Source organism: Siniperca chuatsi, linkage group LG13, assembly GCF_020085105.1.
Source record: "Siniperca chuatsi isolate FFG_IHB_CAS linkage group LG13, ASM2008510v1, whole genome shotgun sequence".
NCBI classification, from domain to species: domain Eukaryota; kingdom Metazoa; phylum Chordata; class Actinopteri; order Centrarchiformes; family Sinipercidae; genus Siniperca; species Siniperca chuatsi.
In genome coordinates, this window is record NC_058054.1 from 19,557,124 (window position 1) to 19,576,144 (window position 19,021).

A 19,021-nucleotide genomic window follows, 5' to 3' on the forward strand; every position below is an offset into this window, starting at 1 on the left:
GTGTGGCTCGGTCCGAGCCACTTTGTTTGTTTCCCATTTACAGAAGACTAGAATAGAATCGCATACCCCACCTTTAAGACATTATATCTTGTTTGTTTCATTTGTACAAAAATCAAAGTGTAAAAACGACATTTGGTGGTTTTACAGGGAGTTATGTGCCGGACAATTTCTCGGCCGGGCGCAGTGACTAAGCCAAGCTAACCAGCTGCTGGCTGTAGCTTCTTATTTACCGTACAGACATGAGAGAGATATCAATCTTCTCAGCTAACTCTCGGTAAGAAAGCGAAAAAGCTATTTCCCAAAATCCCTTTAAAGTAGCATAAAATTGAATTACTCAAGTAAAGAGCAAGTATGTGAAAAAATTACTTTAGTACAGAACTTGAGTAAATACCCTTAGTTACATGCCACCACTGATTTCAAAGCCAGTATTTTTATAAGGAGGACGACAGAGATATAGTCAGAAGTTAAGACTTGAAATATTGTGTGATACATGTTAATTCAGGACTAAGCAGTAGGCTGCATTTGACAAGTGTACAATTCAGTGTCTTAAGTCTGTTATATAAAATGGTCAACTGACCATTTGACACATTTTTTCAATGGAAAAAAATCCTGTAACGATTACTTTGTCAAATGATGAACCAGTAGTTCAGCGTTAGTCTATCTGTCTATCGACACCTACTGAAAAAAAGGAACCAGGATCTTCTGCTTTTCTATTCGAGGGAGATAGATAATATCCCTCACCGTCACTCTCGGTGCAGATGTTCTCAGTGTTAGATAAGAAAAGTCAAAGTCACTCTTGTGGACAGCTTTTTTCTCTGTTTTGCTCCGTTTCTGCAGAACTGATTTCACAATGAAGAGAAGCAACTGTCCAGTCATCCCTCGGTAGCAGTGGTCAGCGGTTAATAAGGGTTCACACTGGGGGCAGGAGTGTGGTGGGCGGGTGGAGGGGTAATACCAGTAGTACATCTGTCCACTCTAGATGGCCATTTCTTTCCTATCCTAAATTTGGATATTTTGCTATTTGCCTTCCGTTGTTGTTTTTGCGTGCTGCCAACTCACATTTTCATCCTAAAAGTCACAAAATGGACTTGAAAGAAAATGACTTTGAGGTTACAGTGGATGAGAAATGACTTGCAGAAAGTCACACATCAACAAATGTGTTCACAGGCACACCACAGATAAGAAGACTACTCTGTTGACAAGCAAGACACTTGTCTTTCCTGCCTCTTTTTCTCACTGCTGATAGCATTTATTTTCATTTGCATACAGAGATATTTTCAAGATCAACAGCATTTACAGTGCTCGTCCCTTAAAGTCCATAAATATAAAGAGAGACAGGTGTAATTACATCTGCAACATGCATATATCTCATTAACCACACTTTTCACACATTTTTCAGTATTAGAATACAGTACAGTTAAAGTTCTTTGTCCTGGAAGACATATGGTGACACACACTGAGTACTCAGCAAAACCAAATCAGTTCTGCTGAAACTAAATTGAGTTCTTCTAACTTTAACACCAGACAGAATATGTCAGGAACAGCAGAGATGGTGCTGAGATGAAGTTGATGTGTGAAAGCCCAGCCTGCATTTTTCTCCATCCGCTATGTGAGCTGTGTTTTACACCCCATGTAGAAACAGACAGCGGGGTGTTTTCTCCGTGAAAATACATCCAAGAGAGAGACAGCAGATTTGAGAATATGCTAAAAGGGACGGGAACTTGTAGCGGCGCATAAATGGGGGAGAAATTGGGTCCATCCAGGGGTTACCCTCATAAAAATATTTACAATGACTTCATAGTCAAGATTAGGAACGTTTCTCCAGTTGAAAGCAGTGTAAAAGCTATGAAAAGTGATTAAAAAAAACATAAATAAATAAATGCATAGACACATGCATGAACCACATGCTTATTTAGGCTTGACTATGCCTGTTGAACTCTGACCTTTCAAACGGCCGCCCCCCCCCTCCTCGAGACATGCACAGAGACACAATGACCAGGAAGCACCAAGCAGGTTTCTTCACATCCACGCACCAATGTCCCTGATGAGATTCTTAGTATTTGGGAGGGAAATTTACAACCAGAAACGGGCTGCTTGCAAACAAGGGGAGCCGCTGATCAGAGTGATGGATGAGGGAGGTGATTTGTGTAGTGTTTATAGCATAAATCTAAGCATCTGTTTAGTAGAACGTGAGAGTTTCTTTTCAGTGTTTCTTCCGTTTTTCACACTTTCAAGGTTTGTTTCTTAGAAATTGCAGCCATGCCGGCCCTGGGCCAAGGTTTTAGGATCGTTGGGCTACATGATCATACAGCAGTAGTCAGACTTAAATCAGAACAATCATCCTAACAAGTAAATCTTTAACATAAATCAAATCAATGTACAGTAACAGAGAGACAAACTCCCCTGCTGCTGCAGATTTGAAGTGAGAGTAGACGAGTAAAAAACAAGATGTTTGTGGACCCTGCGTGTGAAGGAAGAACTGTCTTGCGGTCAGCAGCGTCCAGTAAATCATTCATTGTGTTCACGCTCGGTCCCTATCTGGTGGCTGCAGTTGGGGCCAGAGCTCGATGAGGTTCGGACGGCCACTCCCAAGGGGGGTGGGGGGGTGGGGGGGACCAAGGAAAAGGACTAAAGTCAGATTGTAGCTGGAGGGAAAGGGATGGAGATAGTTTAAAAGAGAGAGGGAGGGGGTTGTTACACTGTGGTTACAGTTCTGGAGCCAAAGGAACCTGTGAGGGGATGAGATAGCATGATGTGGTTTTCATTGAGATGCCACAGCAGAGTGGAGGTGCAGAGGTGAACGCTCAGACTGAGTGCCTGGGACTAAACCAGGGAAAGTCAGTTTAGCCACAATAAGCTATGGCATGAATCCATTGCATGAAGTTTATTGAGTAAAGATCAACGTTTTATGATTATGTACAGCAAAAAAGATCACTGCTTTAAATTTTTCTCTTACGTCTGAATTTCTGGAACTAAAAAATTGCTGAAAAGTCGACTGGATGACTTTTTACAAACTTGTTTTTATTTTATTGTCTGCAAGAACTAAATTTGTTTTAGTTTCACTTGTTTGACTTAAAGTGAGACTATGTAAGTTTTGAAAGAAGAAATAACACATCTGTTCTCTTACAAATGAAAAGTTGAATTCATGAGAAATAAAAGGCACCTTTGCTCAGGGGTTTTTCTGCTACAGCCTTATCTGCTCTGATATGACCAGTGACTTATGGAGGCTAATGTTAGCTTATGTTAGAAACTTTAGCTCGATAATGCTATGTCTCAGACGTTAGTGAGCCAGTTCACTGACCTCACTTTTTTAATTACTTGTGCTACTGTTTGCGTCTATCATTATCCCCTAATGGAGCCACAGTGGCCACTGTTAAAGTTATAGTCTCGCTTTAAACTGAATTGCAGTGAGTCAAAAATCAAGACAACATATAGACAAGCTGCCTGTGCACTCTGCTCCCCTTGTCAACATTCACATACATGTGGTATGAAAGCTGTACCTTCAGGTATATTTAAAACTACGAGGAGTCCCCACAGTCTCTCTCTATCCCCGTGAGGGCTGAAATGGTGCCAGAGGTTGAGCTTGAGAAAGTAACCTCATGGCTCAACATTAGAAGTCTTTATTTAACCCTGCGACTGTGATCCTCACGTTTGACAAGGTAGACAACTGCTGCTGCGAAAAGCAAAGCAAACCAACCAAGCCCCCCCCCCGGCTGTGATCACTGCAATTGGGCTTCTATTTCAATCACATACTTTCTGTAAGACTTAAAGAGTGAGAATCAAGGCCTGTGGGGGAAGAGGTGGTGGGGGGGGTGGGGGGGCAGAGAGACAAAAGAGGAGGCTGTGGCAACACTGATAGCATATTCTCAACTCTGCGTTTGGTTTCCTGTTCTGAGTCAGTGTATAACTTTGAGTTTGAACGTTGTCACACAGTCTTCTGCGTCTCTCTCACTTTAGTTTTTTTCTTTATGAGAATAATCTGAATGCCAATCAGCAGCCAAATTTCAATAATACTTTGACCAAAAGCATTTATTTGAAAATCTGGTTGAATATCTTTCATGAGATGTGACTAAGCGAACCATGCTCTATAGGGAAAATGTTGAATTTGTTATCTATCCGCACTGTAGGTTGCCATATGTTGTAGATTTTTTGAAATAAACTTTAAGATTTTGTTATTTTCATGTCTGAAATACTGTTAATTTTACAGGAAAACTGATGTTTTGTCTTTGCTCGTACTGTGTGAAAAATTGTTGCTGTCTACTCACTTGTGAGAGGAGAGGTGAGAATTGATTCTTAAAAATTCCAGTGTTGTCAAATTTCATGGACCGATTTCTCTTTTTGACCCTTTTCAGCAAGTGAAACATTTCAAAATCAGTTAAGAAAGGAATGAAAGTAAAGTGCTGGCATGATAGGAGTCATCAGAAAAGTGCCAATCAGATATGACATGTGATCTAAAGTTAAATGAGTCACAAAAATTGAACATTTTATATTTCTAAGAGTCACTTTTAAGAATTCTGTCTCTCATTTGGAATAAAAGCATGTAATAATGAAAGGAGACCAATTCTAAAAGGCAACTTAAAGCATCTATTTTTATCAAAACATTAATCAGTGTTTTTGTTTGACATTTATGGCTGATTAACATGAAAATGTTCTGAGAGAGGCAGGGAGGGGAAGAAAGAGAGAGAAATAGTGAGGGTGTGTGTGTGTGGAAGAGAGAAAGAGAGAGAGTGTGTCTCAGAATGAGCAACACAGGGTTTTGTGGTGTCTCTCTGCAGCTTGTGACTGATAATTTGACAGTCAGACTAAATGTGGACAGAGGTCAGGACAGTGTGTGTTCGCAGAGCTGGGATATAGTACCTGCAGTGTCAGTGCTGTGTGAGTATGGGACATGTGTTTCAGCTTTACGCCTCTGGCTATCTGCGCTTTGCTTGCATGTCTCTAACTTGTCGCAGCTGCATCAAACAAACTCGGTTCCCACGTCGGACAAAAATCGATACCGCTTTGCTTTGGTCTGACCTTGAACAGAGCCCAAATCTTTGCTATGATTTGCATTTGAGCCTGACAGATTTCTCCTGAAAACGTTTTACCTATATGCTGATTTAAAAAAAAAATTTTTTTTAAATATGTTTCAGTTGAAACTTATGCATCCTATCCTGCATTTTTTTCAGTGGACCTCCTAATTGGGCCTGTGTATGGGCCGGGAGGGGGCTTTAATGATGTAAAACAATAAGGCGGAAGTCAGTGCGGGTAAGCTGAAGCAGTGTAACTGTAAAGGGATACTTCGGCTCCCCACCAGCAGGCTGTTGTGCAGAGCGGCCGTGCGCGTCTCATTAACAGGATCACTTTACAACCAGTCAAACAAATAGGTCATTATCCATCACAGCCTGCTCTGCCTGCATGGAACCATCCACACACACACACACACACACACACACATTTCACGTCTCATCACATTCAAATCATATTGGTTATTGTTACAGGCCTGTGTTTGATTCATCTGGCTCGGCGAGACTCCAAAATGACCAACGTTGTCATATTATGTTCAGTTAATATAGAGTTGAGCCTTGTAATACGAATCTCAGCCATTATTGTTCCAGACTGGCAAGCGCACAAATCCAATCTCGGTTTTAATTTCTTTGAATTTCTTGCGATGTTTAAACAGCCAACTGTAGACATCAATTGGAAAAGCTATATAATAGAACAAAACACTCCATATAAACACATATCATTTCAGCTTTTTTAGTTTAAAAATAGTCGACATTGTAATTAATTAATTAATATCACACTATCAATTTCGATAACAAAGATTTAGTCTAAGCGAACATATGCCTTTAATAAACTCTAAGTTACAAAACATCCCTGTAAACGTCCTCTTGTGATCCAGCCTCCGTCACATTTACAGCTATACCATTAAGGACATACAATATGTCCTCTCAAATCCCATTTCTACCTGGATCCTTCGGGGGGGGGACGGTGGTCCCGCTTTTGGCCACCTGCCCCGCGACACCTGGTAAACGATACGGCCACTCTGCGCATGCGTAATAGCCTGCCAAAAATCCCAACGCCGTCTCGCCTGTCAACCAATAGTGTTCCAATCTGTCCAGAGATAAAGCTGCGTGGAGAGGACTGAAGTGAAGTGGTGGATTTCAGACCTGAGCGGCACTGAAAAAGAAAGAAGGAAAACATGCCGAGGTCTTTCCTGGTGAAGAGTAAAAGGGCCCACAGCTACCACCAGCCCCGGTACCTGGACGATGACTATAGTAGACTGGACACTATTCTGGCTCACGTGTGCGCAGGTAGGTTCATTTGTGCGTAATTACGCACGACAATGGTTGAATAACGCCAGTAATCGTCCTCGTGGAAATGATTCACATCCCATTTTCCTAATTAAAATAGAATTAATTTCCTCGATCTACAAATTGACACCATGCCGTTGCGCCGTCAGTCCGTTTCATTGCTCTCCTCTGCTGTCATCAGAGACCAAATCTCAGAGGGAGTTTGAGTCCAACTTGGAGCCGCAGGAGGATGTGAGCGCCGGCGCTGAAAGACTGTCGCCCGGTTCCAGGCTGCTGTCCCCGGGGTCGCTGTTCTCCAGCTCCCCGCTGAGCTGCGGAGGCAGCGTGTGTGACCGATCTTCCGACTGTGATTTCTGGCGTCCCCCGTCTCCCTCTTCCTCACCAGGTCTATTCAGATACATTTTCATCTACGCGTTTTCTACAGTTGTTTTTAGAAATGTCAGTATTAAAAAATACAGCACGGTTTGTTAATGTTGGGCCTGTGAGTGCGTCATTAGTATTAGACCAGTGAGCTTAAAAATGTAGTTTTCAACAGTTGCCATAGATCCATATCAGATTTATGGGTAAACTTTTGAACATTTTTCAGCACTCTTAACACTTCTGTATTATATTATTAATATTATTATATTATAATATTGTAGTTTTGAGTATTATGAAGGAGAACAAAGATCAAACGCATTGATTGTCACGATTTGGGAGTCAAAACAGGGGGATCCAAGAATGTGCTATAATGTTAATTGATAGGCAAACTTTTGCATCTGCATTTAATAAGTGATTTAATTGAGTTAATTGAAAAAAAGTCAAATATCTTGTCAGTCATTGCACTTCTTGAACACAAAAATCTATTTGATATATGTGAGGTGTAATATTTTGATGCGGGAACTTGAAGGTTTCAGTTGTTTGTTGTACTCTAAAATTAGACTATTACGCATGTCACTTAGCCATTTCCAGTAAGCCATGAACTGCCATGAACGCCATGAACTGCAGATCGCACTCATTTGTAAGAATATCAACTCACACTAAATTCAAATCAACTTCCAGATTCAGAGCAATGCTCCACTCCAGCCGCGGAGGACGGCCAGCACTTCAACATCCCGCTCTTTCCTTACTCCTGGACGGCGTACTCCGGCTCTGAGCACAAACATCGGGTCCAGGGGCCATATCAACACCACCTCCAAGGCCACAGGGAGTCTCACTCACCCGACAGCATCTACGGTGCAGAGGACAGCGGCACCGAGCCGCTGTACGCACAGCGGGGTCCGGTGGCCGGATGCTACCAGGACTATTCTTCAACGGCCCACCAGATCTGCAGGATGCGGGACGGAGACGATCTGTATGTGGGAGTAAAGCAGAAGCCCCGCGGGACGGAAATCAAGTCTGAAAATGATTTCATTTGCTCTAATCTCGAGTCAAGTGGATCCTATACGTGCATTAAATGTTGCAAGGTAAGTTTACCAAAGTTTACTGAAGCGTATTGACCAACACCATAGGCTAATAGTCCCCGTGTTCTAATATTGTTTGAGTTTGCAGAGACGTTTCAAATGATCTCAGCGGTGTTTTATTGGTGATCAGGGCATACCAGTGCCAATTATGTTCCTATATTCAAGTAAAAGTTTAATTTGAATGTCATTTCAACCGTAAAATTAGTGACTGCTAATGAGATATTTGATAAAGGATCACTATATGTTTTCCCCCCATTTTGCATTTTGAGTTGGATTTCGAAGTAAAAATGTCATCCGTCTGTTTTCCCCCAAAGGTGTTCTCCACACCTCACGGGTTGGAGGTTCACGTGCGGCGGTCGCACAGCGGGACGCGGCCGTTTGAGTGCGGGATCTGCGGGAAAACCTTCGGACACGCAGTGAGCCTGGATCAGCACAGAGCGGTTCACTCGCAGGTAGGCCTCCAACTGGAATACACTGTTGCATAAGTTAGAAGCTATATAAACTCAAGGACCTCTGGGCCCACATCCTGGACGCAAAGGCCCCGGATAGCGTTTTTTTTTTTTGCCACCACAACGTCCCAAACCAGTCTGAGTATTTAGGCCTGCGGTGTTTCTGCAGTTGAATCTAATGTTTTGAGGCCTTCCACGCTGACACTTTACATGTTTTACAGGAGAGGATCTTCAGCTGTAAAATCTGCGGGAAAAGCTTCAAGCGCTCCTCCACACTGTCCACGCACCTGCTCATCCACTCGGACACGCGGCCTTATCCGTGCCAGTACTGCGGGAAGAGGTTCCACCAAAAGTCAGACATGAAAAAACACACGTTCATCCACACAGGTGAGAGACACTGCACAAAGGGAAAGTCATCATAAATGCAACAAAATAACCACAAATGCCATTCAACGCCTCACCGTGCGTAATGCGTAAAAAATGGCTCTACACTGACATTTCCAACTGTGTGATCTCGTTACTGCTGCAGGTGAGAAGCCGCACAAGTGCCAGGTGTGCGGTAAGGCCTTCAGTCAGAGCTCCAACCTCATCACGCACAGTAGGAAACACACAGGCTTCAAACCTTTCGGCTGTGACCTCTGCGGGAAAGGTTTCCAGAGGAAAGTGGACCTGAGGAGACACAAGGAGACGCAGCACGGGCTCAAATGAGCAGACTTCGATGGTTTAGCATGAAATCCTGCACTTTTAATGTAGGCCTACTCCCGACTACGCATGTGGATGGTCGTGTTGTATTTTATTGTATTGTTTGTTGCATTGGCCTACGTTTTCCTGTTGTTGAATGTAGTAGCCTGAGATATTCTGGCAGATCTTATGGAAATAAAAGTTTATTTATCGAGTGTGATTTTACATTATTATTAAAATTAAAAAGCATATAGGCTGTGAACATTGGTTTCCAACGTTTGATGTTTTTTTTTTTCATTTCATTTCTGAAATGAATTATCACTTTTAAATAACCAAATCCTGCGTTTTCAATTCAGTCAATTTGTTATATAGTCAGGGATTAAACATTAACTTTTGGTTGTCAGTTTTTTTAAGTTAGGAATTGATGAGCCTTTGATTTCAATCTTTCTACATTTAATTGCTTCCTAAAATTATAAGAAAACATTTCTCATTATTTAGATTTTGTTTTTAAAGTTTGAATCCACTATAATATCTTTAAAAACTGAACACTTTTTAAAAAATAATCCTTCTCTGCCTCGGTCCACTGATTGCTGGTACGTTGTGAAAAACGAGAAGCTGTGTTAAGCCATGCGGGCCATCAATCACGTCCCCAATCTGCATGACAGGTCAAAGTTTTATCTCCACTATTAAATAGAAAAACGTTTTGTTGCGTGTGCCACCTGTTCAAAACCAAATATTTTCAGACACACGCATTGTTAACATACCCATATAACAAATGACATTATGGTGCCATAAACCTCACTGTGAAGGAAGTCTGGTGAAATAGCGTCACTTTTATTACAGCAGAAGTTATTCCAGCACAGCAATAGCCAGCATGTCCACATGGCGTTTTCACTGGGAAAAGCTGGGTGTGATTTATTTGGTTGGTTAAACATCCAGGGCTCTAAAACTTCAGGGATCTGATTTGCACATATCTCACCACAGATTGTGTACATACAATAATGCTGCTGCACTATATCAACAGTAAAAAAGCCTGCAGACGCCACTCCTATATCCTACATCAGTTAAACCACATAAACATTTAAAATAGAAAGGACATGAGATTTTGTATTAAAGGTTATTACAAACAACTTTATTTGTGGAAAACAAACATACCCAAATATCTACTTTATTAAGTCAGAGATCCTGAGAGTATATTCATTATTCATATGTCCATGTCTGGCTGTGTGTGTGTGTGTGTGTGTGTGTGTGTGTGTGTGTGTGTGTGTGTGTGTCTCTTTCAGAGTGCCGGGGTTTTAAACAGCCGGACTAAGTTCAGAAGGTCCTGCTCCTGTAGACCGAGCTCCTCCATCAGTGTGTTCAAATACTCCACTGATGCTGCCGTCTCCAAGGCTTCCCGCACCACCAGAGACACCTCTGACAACCTGAAACACAAAATCATACACAGTCACACACAGTCTGACCAGGCTATTGTTGTTACAGATTCCTATAACATACCAGACCCCAAAACAAAAATGGAACATTAATACGCTCATAAATGTAATTACATTTCAAGGACACACTTCAACAGTCATTATAAAGACTCCTTATTTTGAAACTAAGTTCTTATTCAAGCCACATGTTCTCTCACTTAGCTAGGGTATTGAGTGCTGACTAAGGTTCACGTTTTGTCTAAACAAAAAGAGGTTTACTGAGTCATAACGTTGTTGAATAAAACACAGATCAAGTCTTTTTTTTAAAATCATCAGTCCATGAAGTAGATTTGAGGGTTCTAGTTTTTACTCAGCAAAGTTATGCAGATAACTCAGTAAACCTGCTTTGTAGAACAAACCTCGGCTCACTGCTTATACCCCGAATCATCCAGTAAGATCTAAACTCCATGTAAAGATGAGAGAAATTACAATCTATATATTTGTTCATTTAAGATGTTGTAAATCTTCACAAAGATGCACGTTAAAAATACGCGCCTCTGATAGCCTTTGAAAATGCTTCACACACACACACCACATACGGCTAGTTACACTTTCACACATTCAGCCTCTAGCCAAGTGTGTGTCTTAGCTGTGAGTGTGCTCCTGGCTGCACATATACAGTAAGTCTTAATGACCGTAGAGTACAATCAGTAAACTGTTTATTTGGTACACCTGGCCACAGTCCTGCAATAAATCCTACCTGTCTATGGTGCTGTTGAACTGCACTGCGTTATAACGAGAGGTGTTTCTAATATTTTGTCCACATTTATATCAATGAGTGTATGTGTGTTGCTGGTCATTAGGCCTGCAGTAACATGGAATTTCACATCTGTACAGAAACAGACCAACACCCCTACGTGAAGAGTGTTTACCTCCAGCTCTAAATCCACTTTGCAACCTTCTAGCTGATCTCCGTCACCTCTCTAACCCCCGTCCCTCTCCTCCTCCCTCCCCCCCAGCCCTCCCCCTCTACCTGTCCTGTCTACCTGTAGTGTGGAGGTGCACTGCTGGTTAATCTCCGGTTCACCCCAGGGTCTAGTGTTGCAGGGGGGGCATCCATTATTCAGCTGGCCTGAACAATAGAGGCCAGACTAGCTCCACAGCTGCCATGCAGCAGATAGATAAGACAGCACACCAAATTATTCATGATGGAGGAATGGAAGGATGGAGAAGCTTTAAGTTAAATGGGAACTAATGAAATCATAGGAGTACCAGTGGGGCATGTGACAAAAGAGAATAAATGTTTCCAAAAGGGCCGATTATTAAGACGGATAAAATAAAAGTATATGGCTTGTCATGTAACCATTCAGTATCTAAACATGCAGTAAATACTTATTAAGTGGTTCATCAGTTAGATAAAATCAAATCTTAAAAGCAGTGGTTTTAAACATCTATCTCTCAACATCAACGCTACAAGACAGCTACAATGAGGTCAAAGCCACAGTGCATGGATAACAAATCTTGTCTTTTCCCCCCCAAATAGGTCAGAAAGTTTGATCACAACCCAAACTCTTCTTCGTTTTTCATTCCCTGAACATTACTAAGCATTTGTGTAGGATAATTATGTAAAAACCTATTTTATTTTAACCAGAGGTATTTAACACAACCCAAAGCACCCTACTTTTCAGATTTTTAAAGACTTGACAATAACATTTAGCTGGAAAAACTCCAGTTTGTCCACAATAATCTCACTTTTGCAATCTAATCATTTTTATGTAATGCTGTTTTAGGGAGGAGTTTGCAGTCACAAGGCTGCCTTACTTTAAGAGTTATAGATTAGTGTTACCTACTGCACCTCAAGATGCACAACACTTTTGTTAAGTTCAAGAGAGCTCACAATGTAAGTTATGATACAGATGTAAAGTGACCTGGGGCCACTGAGGTAGTCATAAATCAGAGTCAGAAGGGCATCAGGTGAAAGTTTTCCCAGCCGGGGCAATTTAAAGTGCTCATTTAGCTTGGCTGTATACAGAGGAACTAGTGCGTGTGTGTGTGTGTGTGTGTGTGTGTATTTAACTTGAGAGTGTACAGGGCTGCTTGTGTGTGCGCCTTCTGTCCTGCATCACGGATCTGGTGAGGGGCAATCAGGTGGAGATAAGGCCATGAGGCGTCTCTGTGTACTTAGACAGGAGCAGCACGGAACTGTCCATGAACTGCCAGCGACACACACACACACACGGCATGGACTAAAAACAATGCCACACCATATAACGTCTTGCCAAATGCACCATGAAGCTTTGCAGCTGAAAGTGAACCCAAGTCACAGTTAGGAAAGTTGACTTGTTTTTTTTCTTTGAATGAAGAACAGAATAGTTGTGCATGAAGCTTTGATTTGAGCATAGTATAAATTGGTCAATGCAACAGAAAATTCTAGCATAATACTAATATAATGTGAGTTTTAGTTCCAATATGTATATATGGATTTTTTTCACCTAATCATGTCTTGCATCTTTAAAGCAATTACTGCATACAAATCTGGCTTTACTTACGTTTTTTAAGCTACAGTTGATGTCAAAAACAAAAACAAAACTCACACACAAACAGTTGCACACACCCAGGCAGTGAAGAGGCAGTGGTTTGAAGTTTGCTGACAGGGTGTATTTCCTGGGAAACAATGGTCTTTAATTTCCTTTTACAACTGGGCCGACTGAGGAGCAGACTGTCCAGCTGTCACGGTGCATCCTCTTAACACTGAAATAACACATTCACACACACACACACAGACACACACTATAAACTTACAGATGGAGAAGCACAACAGCTATGAGGGTCCACTCTGGAGTTTTGTGGATGATGTTTGTGTTGGTGAACCTGTGACATTAAGAAAAAAAAACAAAGTGAGCAACATTCTCTAGGGTAGGTGACAAAAATCACCTGATTCTAATGATAACTAAACTAGGGAAATAAAATGTGCACAAGGTCGGACCAACCACCAGAAACACTGCCTGCAATACTGCAGTGATGTATGTTCCTGTGACAGCGCTGTGTATATTCTTTGGTTTAAGCCTCTTGTCAGTGGGGCCTCTGACAGCAGAAAGAGAATTCCTGGAAGCAGGACTCTGGAGGTGTTACTCACCACACAGTGATTTAATAGCACTCCTGTTGAAAACATCCTAACCAGCCAATGGGAACACAGGGTATGGCTATGGCAGGAAATGTGGTACAAGTTTTAAGATTTTTTAAACAAAATGCCACATTAAAATGCCATAATAAAATAAATATAATAAAAAAAATACAGATAATAAGTCCCACACACTTCTTTTGTCTAACATAACTACCTATTTTTGGTTTGTGAAGTTTGGTGACTTCATGTAATTCCAGCAGAGCTCCACCCATCTTTAACCTGAACTGAGGTCTAATCAGCCTTTAGTGGTAACAACTGGGTATGGAGACTTAAAAAAAAAAACATGTAATACTGTATGTAGTGTATGCAATGATCTATATCCATCTATTCTCAAGCTGCAATCGGGCCAATGTGTTTTTTAACTTCTTGACAGGGCAAACAATGGCAATAAATGACTATGTGTAATGAATGTGGTGAGCCAATAAGCCTCTTTCACAGCAGACATTTTGACTTGTCACAGCAAGGAAAAGCACAGGTGTTACTAATCACATTAATGATGGCTCTGTTACATTTAAGTGTCCCAGTAAGCCAGCATGCACAATATCAAGGTCCTGGAACTAATGCACTTAAAGGTTTGCAGACAGTGAATTAATCTCCTCTTGTTGGCAAGTTTCATGGCTACCTGTAGGGGGCACCAGAGTTCTTCATCAAATCTTCCCACAATATTGTGGAATTTAAATAAAGTCCATTTGTTTAACACTCTAATTTAATTCAGTGATCTCAGGAACATTAGCTGCATGTTTTTGTTACTGCTAGCAGAGAATTACAGCGGGTTTACAGATCTCACTGGATGCCAGATTAGTTGCTTTTCTCTGCACCAACAAAAAAACAATACTCACTCTGGAGAAATAAAAAATCTTAATGACACACGAGTTTCAGTGGGCAAAATGTTGCAATAACTTTATTATAAGTTAAGAATAAAGCCTACATATGCTTATATTATATATGAGGACATGACAGAATCCCCTAATAGCTCTCAAGAATGCAAAACAAATCCAATGCTGGGGTGTACTTTACTAATTTCTAACTATAAAGTTGGGGTACATCCCATCTCATGAACATAACAGGATGTCTCTACACACTGCAGAAATGTTGCAGTATACTGTCATTCTGTTGCATGCAGAAATCAAGAGTAGCTACTGGCTCTAGTACTGTACCTTTAAATACATTGATGTGAACCATGATGCCCCTTTAACACAGTGTTTTCTGTCTTCTTGAGACGTCAAAGCTAAACAGCTAAAAAGAGAATTTTTCGCCGTGTCAGCATGCTAAAATCATCAGACCAGAAAAGAAAGTGTGTGTGTGTGTGTGTGTGTGTGTGTGTGTGTGAGTGAGAGACCTTCTGCAAGCAGACCTGCACATAGGAGTGTGTATTTGTGTGTGCTGCACTGACCTGAAGGTCCTGACCAGGTTGTTCAGGTCAGTGGAGACGTCACTCATGGTGAGACGCAGAGGGCCGACAATGATTCTGAGACTGCACAATACAGAGACAAAAAGATGAGGGACACAGAGACGAATACAACAGAAAAATTGTAAGTTTTACTGTCCATAAATTTGTGCGATTGAGGGGAGCTAGAAGGGATCCAACAGATACAATAAATACTGAGCATGTGAATTTTAAGTTAATTTAAGTTATTCTGTGTAGTGTTTATAAAACCAATACATAGTCCTGTATGCAAAGGGTAATGAATGGCACTAAGGGCCCACAGCTTCATTAACACTTTGCTCACACATGTTAATAAGCACATAAGTATCTCTGGATTGGCAAAGCTATGTTTCACCAATCCAAGCGAAGTTACAAATATGACATATGTTCACAGCTGAAAAAGCACATAAATAAACGGATAAAGGTTTTTGGCTATACATGTACGTGTCCACAAAATGAAACGCATTAAAACATACGCAAAGATATTCAGAGACACACACATGCACTCAGACACACAAATAAAAGCGCACACACACCAGCTTGTGAGCTTCTCCACTGTGATTCGTTTCTGGATGACGTGCTGAGCATGTGAGTCAAGGAGTGGCAGAACCGGGTTCTTCGTGCTCTGGTCCTGGGCTGTCACCTGGTGGGGGAACAAACAAGATGTGTGAGTGTTGGAGAACAAACCTCAGTACATAAACACACTTACTACCGTCCTAATCAAATATGTTTACACATTATATTTTCAATAGTGTCTTCTTCAGTCCCTTCATTCCAACCCTCCTCTCTTTTTCTTTTTTTCCTCCACTCACCTCGTTTCCATCCGGGTCCTCTACCTCCTCAGGCAGAATCCAGGTCCCCTTGTAAAACTCCCTGACTCTTAGCTCCAGCTGCTGGCTCTCTTTCTGCAGCATCTTGTAGTCCGGAGCTGCGGCAGACGGTCTCTTCTGCACCCCAGCATCACCCTCTTTTGCCTCCTCATTGGTCACCTCATCCTCAAGGTCGTCTTCATCCAGCTCCTCTCCTTCTTCGTCTTCTTTAACATCAGCAAAAGGAGAGTCTAATGAATGGTCAGTGCCGTACAGGAACTTCAGGGTCTTGTCAGTGCTCCAGTCCTTTAATGTTCTTCTCAGGTGCTCGAGGAGATTCAGCCGGGTGGATTCGGATTTGGCTCCAGCAGTACGGTTCTTGAGTAGATCTCGTAGCCCTGCTGCCCCTCTCTTGCTCATACCCACCTGGGTGATGTCGAGGCCTGCCTGGCTGGTCAATGCCATGTTGTGGCTGTCCTGATTCGTGTTGATCAGAGTTGAAGAAGGGAGATTTTTGCTTTCTGTTGAGGGTTTTGAGTCTTTACAAGGTGGAGAGGTGAGTAGATCTACTTGTGTGGCTGTTGAGTCAACAGGCAGGGGAGCAGCGTGAGTGACTGTCTCAGATAAACTGCACAAATTCAGCTTAGCTGTAGCCTCTTCCACACTGGGTTCCTGAGGCAAGCCTTTCTCCTTTGGCACCTGTTCTCCATTAGGTTTGTCTGTGTTTAATGAGAGCAGCTGTTTGCGTTTCTCAGCATCAGTTCCAGCTTCTCTTTTACATGAAAGCGACTCCCGTCTATTCTCGTCTTCTCTCATTTTTCCCTCCCTCTCTGCGTCCCGACTTTGACGACGCTCAATCTCCTCTTCATCTCCCTCCCTCCTCTGTTTCTTTTGCCTCTCAATCTTCCCTCGTTCACCTTTCTTGTCTTCATCTCTATGTTTAGGCAGGTCGCCCCAGTGCACCCTGGGTCCCTGCCACTGTGAAACCACGCTGGAGACGAAGTCCTGCTCCTGTTCAATGTCGCTGCTTTCGCTGTGGCTGAGGCCAGCTGCAGCAGAACGCTGCTGACAGCTGTAAAGGTCCTCAGGTTGAGCAGCGAGTGGGTCCTCGATATCCTCCTCTTGGAGACGCCGCTCTAACAGCATCACCTCCTCACCAGAGCTCCTGCTGGACACACATGGGTTACACTGAATAAGTGTACTTATTATAAGTATTATAAGTCTAAAATATATTTCACTTTGAATGGAATATAAACCCTTTAACTAATACATACCCATCTCCTTTCTTCATCAGTTTAATTTCTGGAGGACTGTCAGTGAGACAGAAAGCAAACACATTCTTAATATGTAGAAAATTATAATATTCAATAATCAGTTGTGATTTAGGACAGAGATGGAAACAGCACACATACCTTTCATGCTGCCTGAGCCAAAGAGGTGTATTTGATATTTGTAGCTCAAACTCTTTGGAGGCTTTGTAGCAGAAGTTACTACAAAAACACTAATCACGAGAGAGAGAGAGAGAGAGAGAGAGAGAGAGATGCAAAATATGATCTTTATTTTGACTGTTTCTTCAAAAATAAATGGGTTAATGTATAAAATATATATTTTATTTTTTAAATCCACACTGACCTTGCACTCTGTGATGTCGTATACCTTATTGGTCTTAGTAGAAATTTTATACTGTTGAGTTGGGATCTGTGAAATGAACAGTACTACTGAGTTTTGAGAAAACACATGAGAAGCATAAAATATAAGACACAGGGACATTTATTAACTTACAAAGGACTGATATAAAGGGTCTTACCTTGACCAGTTTATTTGAACATATGGGATAACCACACAGTTTAGCAATGAATCTCTCCTCTATAGCATCTTTGTAACTAGCAGGAGTAATGAACCTTGCCTGTGAAGAAAGGAGACATGAAAACAAACCCCAACAGTGAAAAATCATTCTTAAAATATGATTCTCAACGTATTTATTTCCATGGTATTCTAATGCTTGGTCAATTAAAACATAGCAAATGTGATGACTGACTGCTTCCTCCATAACGGAACAATTATTTGTCTTGAAATGCCTGCCTGTCACTGAGTGAGCAAAAACGTTAAGTATCAGTACTTGACAGGAGAAATTATTTGTAGGTTGACATCTGATCAGAAAAAGACAACTTCACTGTTTCTTGAAGAAGTGAGAGGGGATGGATTTTAAATTTAAAATGTTATCATCTCACTGTATATGTCACAATTGTTTAAGCCTGACCTGTACTGATCTTATCACTATAATTAACATTTAAAAATGTAGACTGACCCATGCTCTTTGGATAGAAACACTGTAACAATCAACATGGGAAAAGGCTAATTAGTCAGGATGGAAATGGATAGAGAATGAAATTGACAGGATCAATATTTAAGTGGCTCGTGATACAAAACTAATAGGACCAGGGTATGACAGGAAGAAATAACACAGGACCGGGCAGGCAGGAAAGAAAATTTCACTTTCAAGTCACCCTCTAGTCGGTGCTCGTGCCATGTCTAGCAGATGTCTCACTTATGTTAGACAACTTAGGGGTGAGCTGTGAGCTCAGGCTTCTGTTGGTGTGCTGCAAAAGTGATCTCAGATGATACGTACACAGTCGACCAGGAAGTCTTCAGATACACTGTCCTCCAGGAGACGTTCCACTACCTTCAGGGCTCTTTTCTCCAGCTCCAACTTCTCCCATAACTTCTCCTTCACCACCTCTCTCCTGACACAAGACATAGCACACACATTTGAAGAAGTGTTGTTACTTGTTGACGTGTATTACTACAACTATCTCTAGAAAATGGAGTAAAGTCCTGTAAGAGACATGTTCTACAACCAATCTACAATCTTTAAGTATGAGTGTATGAAATGGTGCAGACGTTAGTATTGATACAACTCTAGCATCCATTGAAAAGATGCCCTTTCACACCTTCTTGCATCTTCTTCAGCAGTCAGTGCTTTGACGCGTTTCCCACCTGCCACACACAAACGACAACATGGATAAAACGCTAAAAGGACTGTGAAATGTTTACCACTGAAGATATGTCACTGTGCTGTGGAACCCAGTCAATGAGCATCTAACGTTATACACAAAGTACCTGTGCATAACATTGAAACATGTTTACACTCCTTTCTGACGTCTGTTAGGTTGTCGACATGTTCGGAAAGCCTAATATTGACACGAGAGAACAAATTATAAAGGGAAACGTACCTTTTTCAGAGGTTTTAGCTGGGACTCTGCTCCTGCTTCCCAGCTCCGTCTCCATGCTGTTTCTGTTGTCTACATTTTCAACTTTGACC

At 41.6% G+C, this 19,021-nt stretch overlaps 2 protein-coding genes across 7 annotated transcripts; one reads left to right on the forward strand and one right to left on the reverse strand.

Annotated features, from left to right (window-relative positions):
* The first annotated feature begins 4,729 nt into the window (after positions 1-4,729).
* gfi1aa (growth factor independent 1A transcription repressor a) lies at positions 4,730-9,088 on the forward strand. 3 transcript variants are annotated; one of them, XM_044220326.1, is made up of 8 exons: positions 4,795-4,875; positions 5,169-5,247; positions 6,105-6,296; positions 6,478-6,681; positions 7,338-7,741; positions 8,053-8,190; positions 8,409-8,574; positions 8,717-9,088. In XM_044220326.1, exons 3-8 carry the CDS (start codon positions 6,185-6,187, stop codon positions 8,893-8,895), a joined length of 1,203 nt encoding a protein of 400 aa, XP_044076261.1. In that variant the 5' UTR covers positions 4,795-4,875; positions 5,169-5,247; positions 6,105-6,184; the 3' UTR covers positions 8,896-9,088. The 3 variants fall into 3 exon arrangements, with proteins under 3 accessions (XP_044076262.1, XP_044076260.1, XP_044076261.1); XM_044220325.1 differs by lacking the exon at positions 5,169-5,247 and having other exon boundaries at positions 4,742-4,875; XM_044220327.1 differs by lacking the exons at positions 5,169-5,247; positions 6,105-6,296; positions 6,478-6,681 and having other exon boundaries at positions 4,730-4,875.
* Positions 9,089-9,978: 890 nt separating this feature from the next.
* On the reverse strand, positions 9,979-19,021 carry rpap2 (RNA polymerase II associated protein 2). 4 transcript variants are annotated; one of them, XM_044220334.1, is made up of 13 exons: positions 18,933-19,021; positions 18,651-18,696; positions 18,329-18,443; positions 17,507-17,605; positions 17,332-17,397; positions 17,112-17,200; positions 16,974-17,009; positions 15,703-16,864; positions 15,427-15,533; positions 14,858-14,938; positions 14,622-14,700; positions 13,083-13,151; positions 9,979-10,292 (listed from the first exon to the last, which is right to left on the reverse strand). In XM_044220334.1, the coding sequence occupies exons 1-13, from the start codon at positions 18,985-18,987 to the stop codon at positions 10,164-10,166; spliced, it is 2,133 nt and encodes a 710-aa protein (XP_044076269.1). In that variant the 5' UTR covers positions 18,988-19,021; the 3' UTR covers positions 9,979-10,163. The 4 variants fall into 4 exon arrangements, with proteins under 4 accessions (XP_044076269.1, XP_044076268.1, XP_044076271.1 ...); XM_044220333.1 differs by having other exon boundaries at positions 15,703-16,867; XM_044220336.1 differs by lacking the exon at positions 14,622-14,700.

Coding starts and splice junctions, on each gene's coding strand:
- gfi1aa (XM_044220325.1), top strand. CDS start 6,185: ATGCCGAGGTCTTTCCTGGTGAAGAGTAAAAGGGCCCACAGCTACCAC. Junction 6,682..7,337: donor GTCTCCCTCTTCCTCACCAG/GTCTATTCAGAT, acceptor ATCAACTTCCAG/ATTCAGAGCAATGCTCCACT. Junction 8,191..8,408: donor ACAGAGCGGTTCACTCGCAG/GTAGGCCTCCAA, acceptor CATGTTTTACAG/GAGAGGATCTTCAGCTGTAA.
- rpap2 (XM_044220333.1), bottom strand. CDS start 18,987: ATGGAGACGGAGCTGGGAAGCAGGAGCAGAGTCCCAGCTAAAACCTCT. Junction 17,398..17,506: donor GTTCAAATAAACTGGTCAAG/GTAAGACCCTTT, acceptor TTCATTTCACAG/ATCCCAACTCAACAGTATAA. Junction 16,868..16,973: donor CTGATGAAGAAAGGAGATGG/GTATGTATTAGT, acceptor ATGTGTGTCCAG/CAGGAGCTCTGGTGAGGAGG.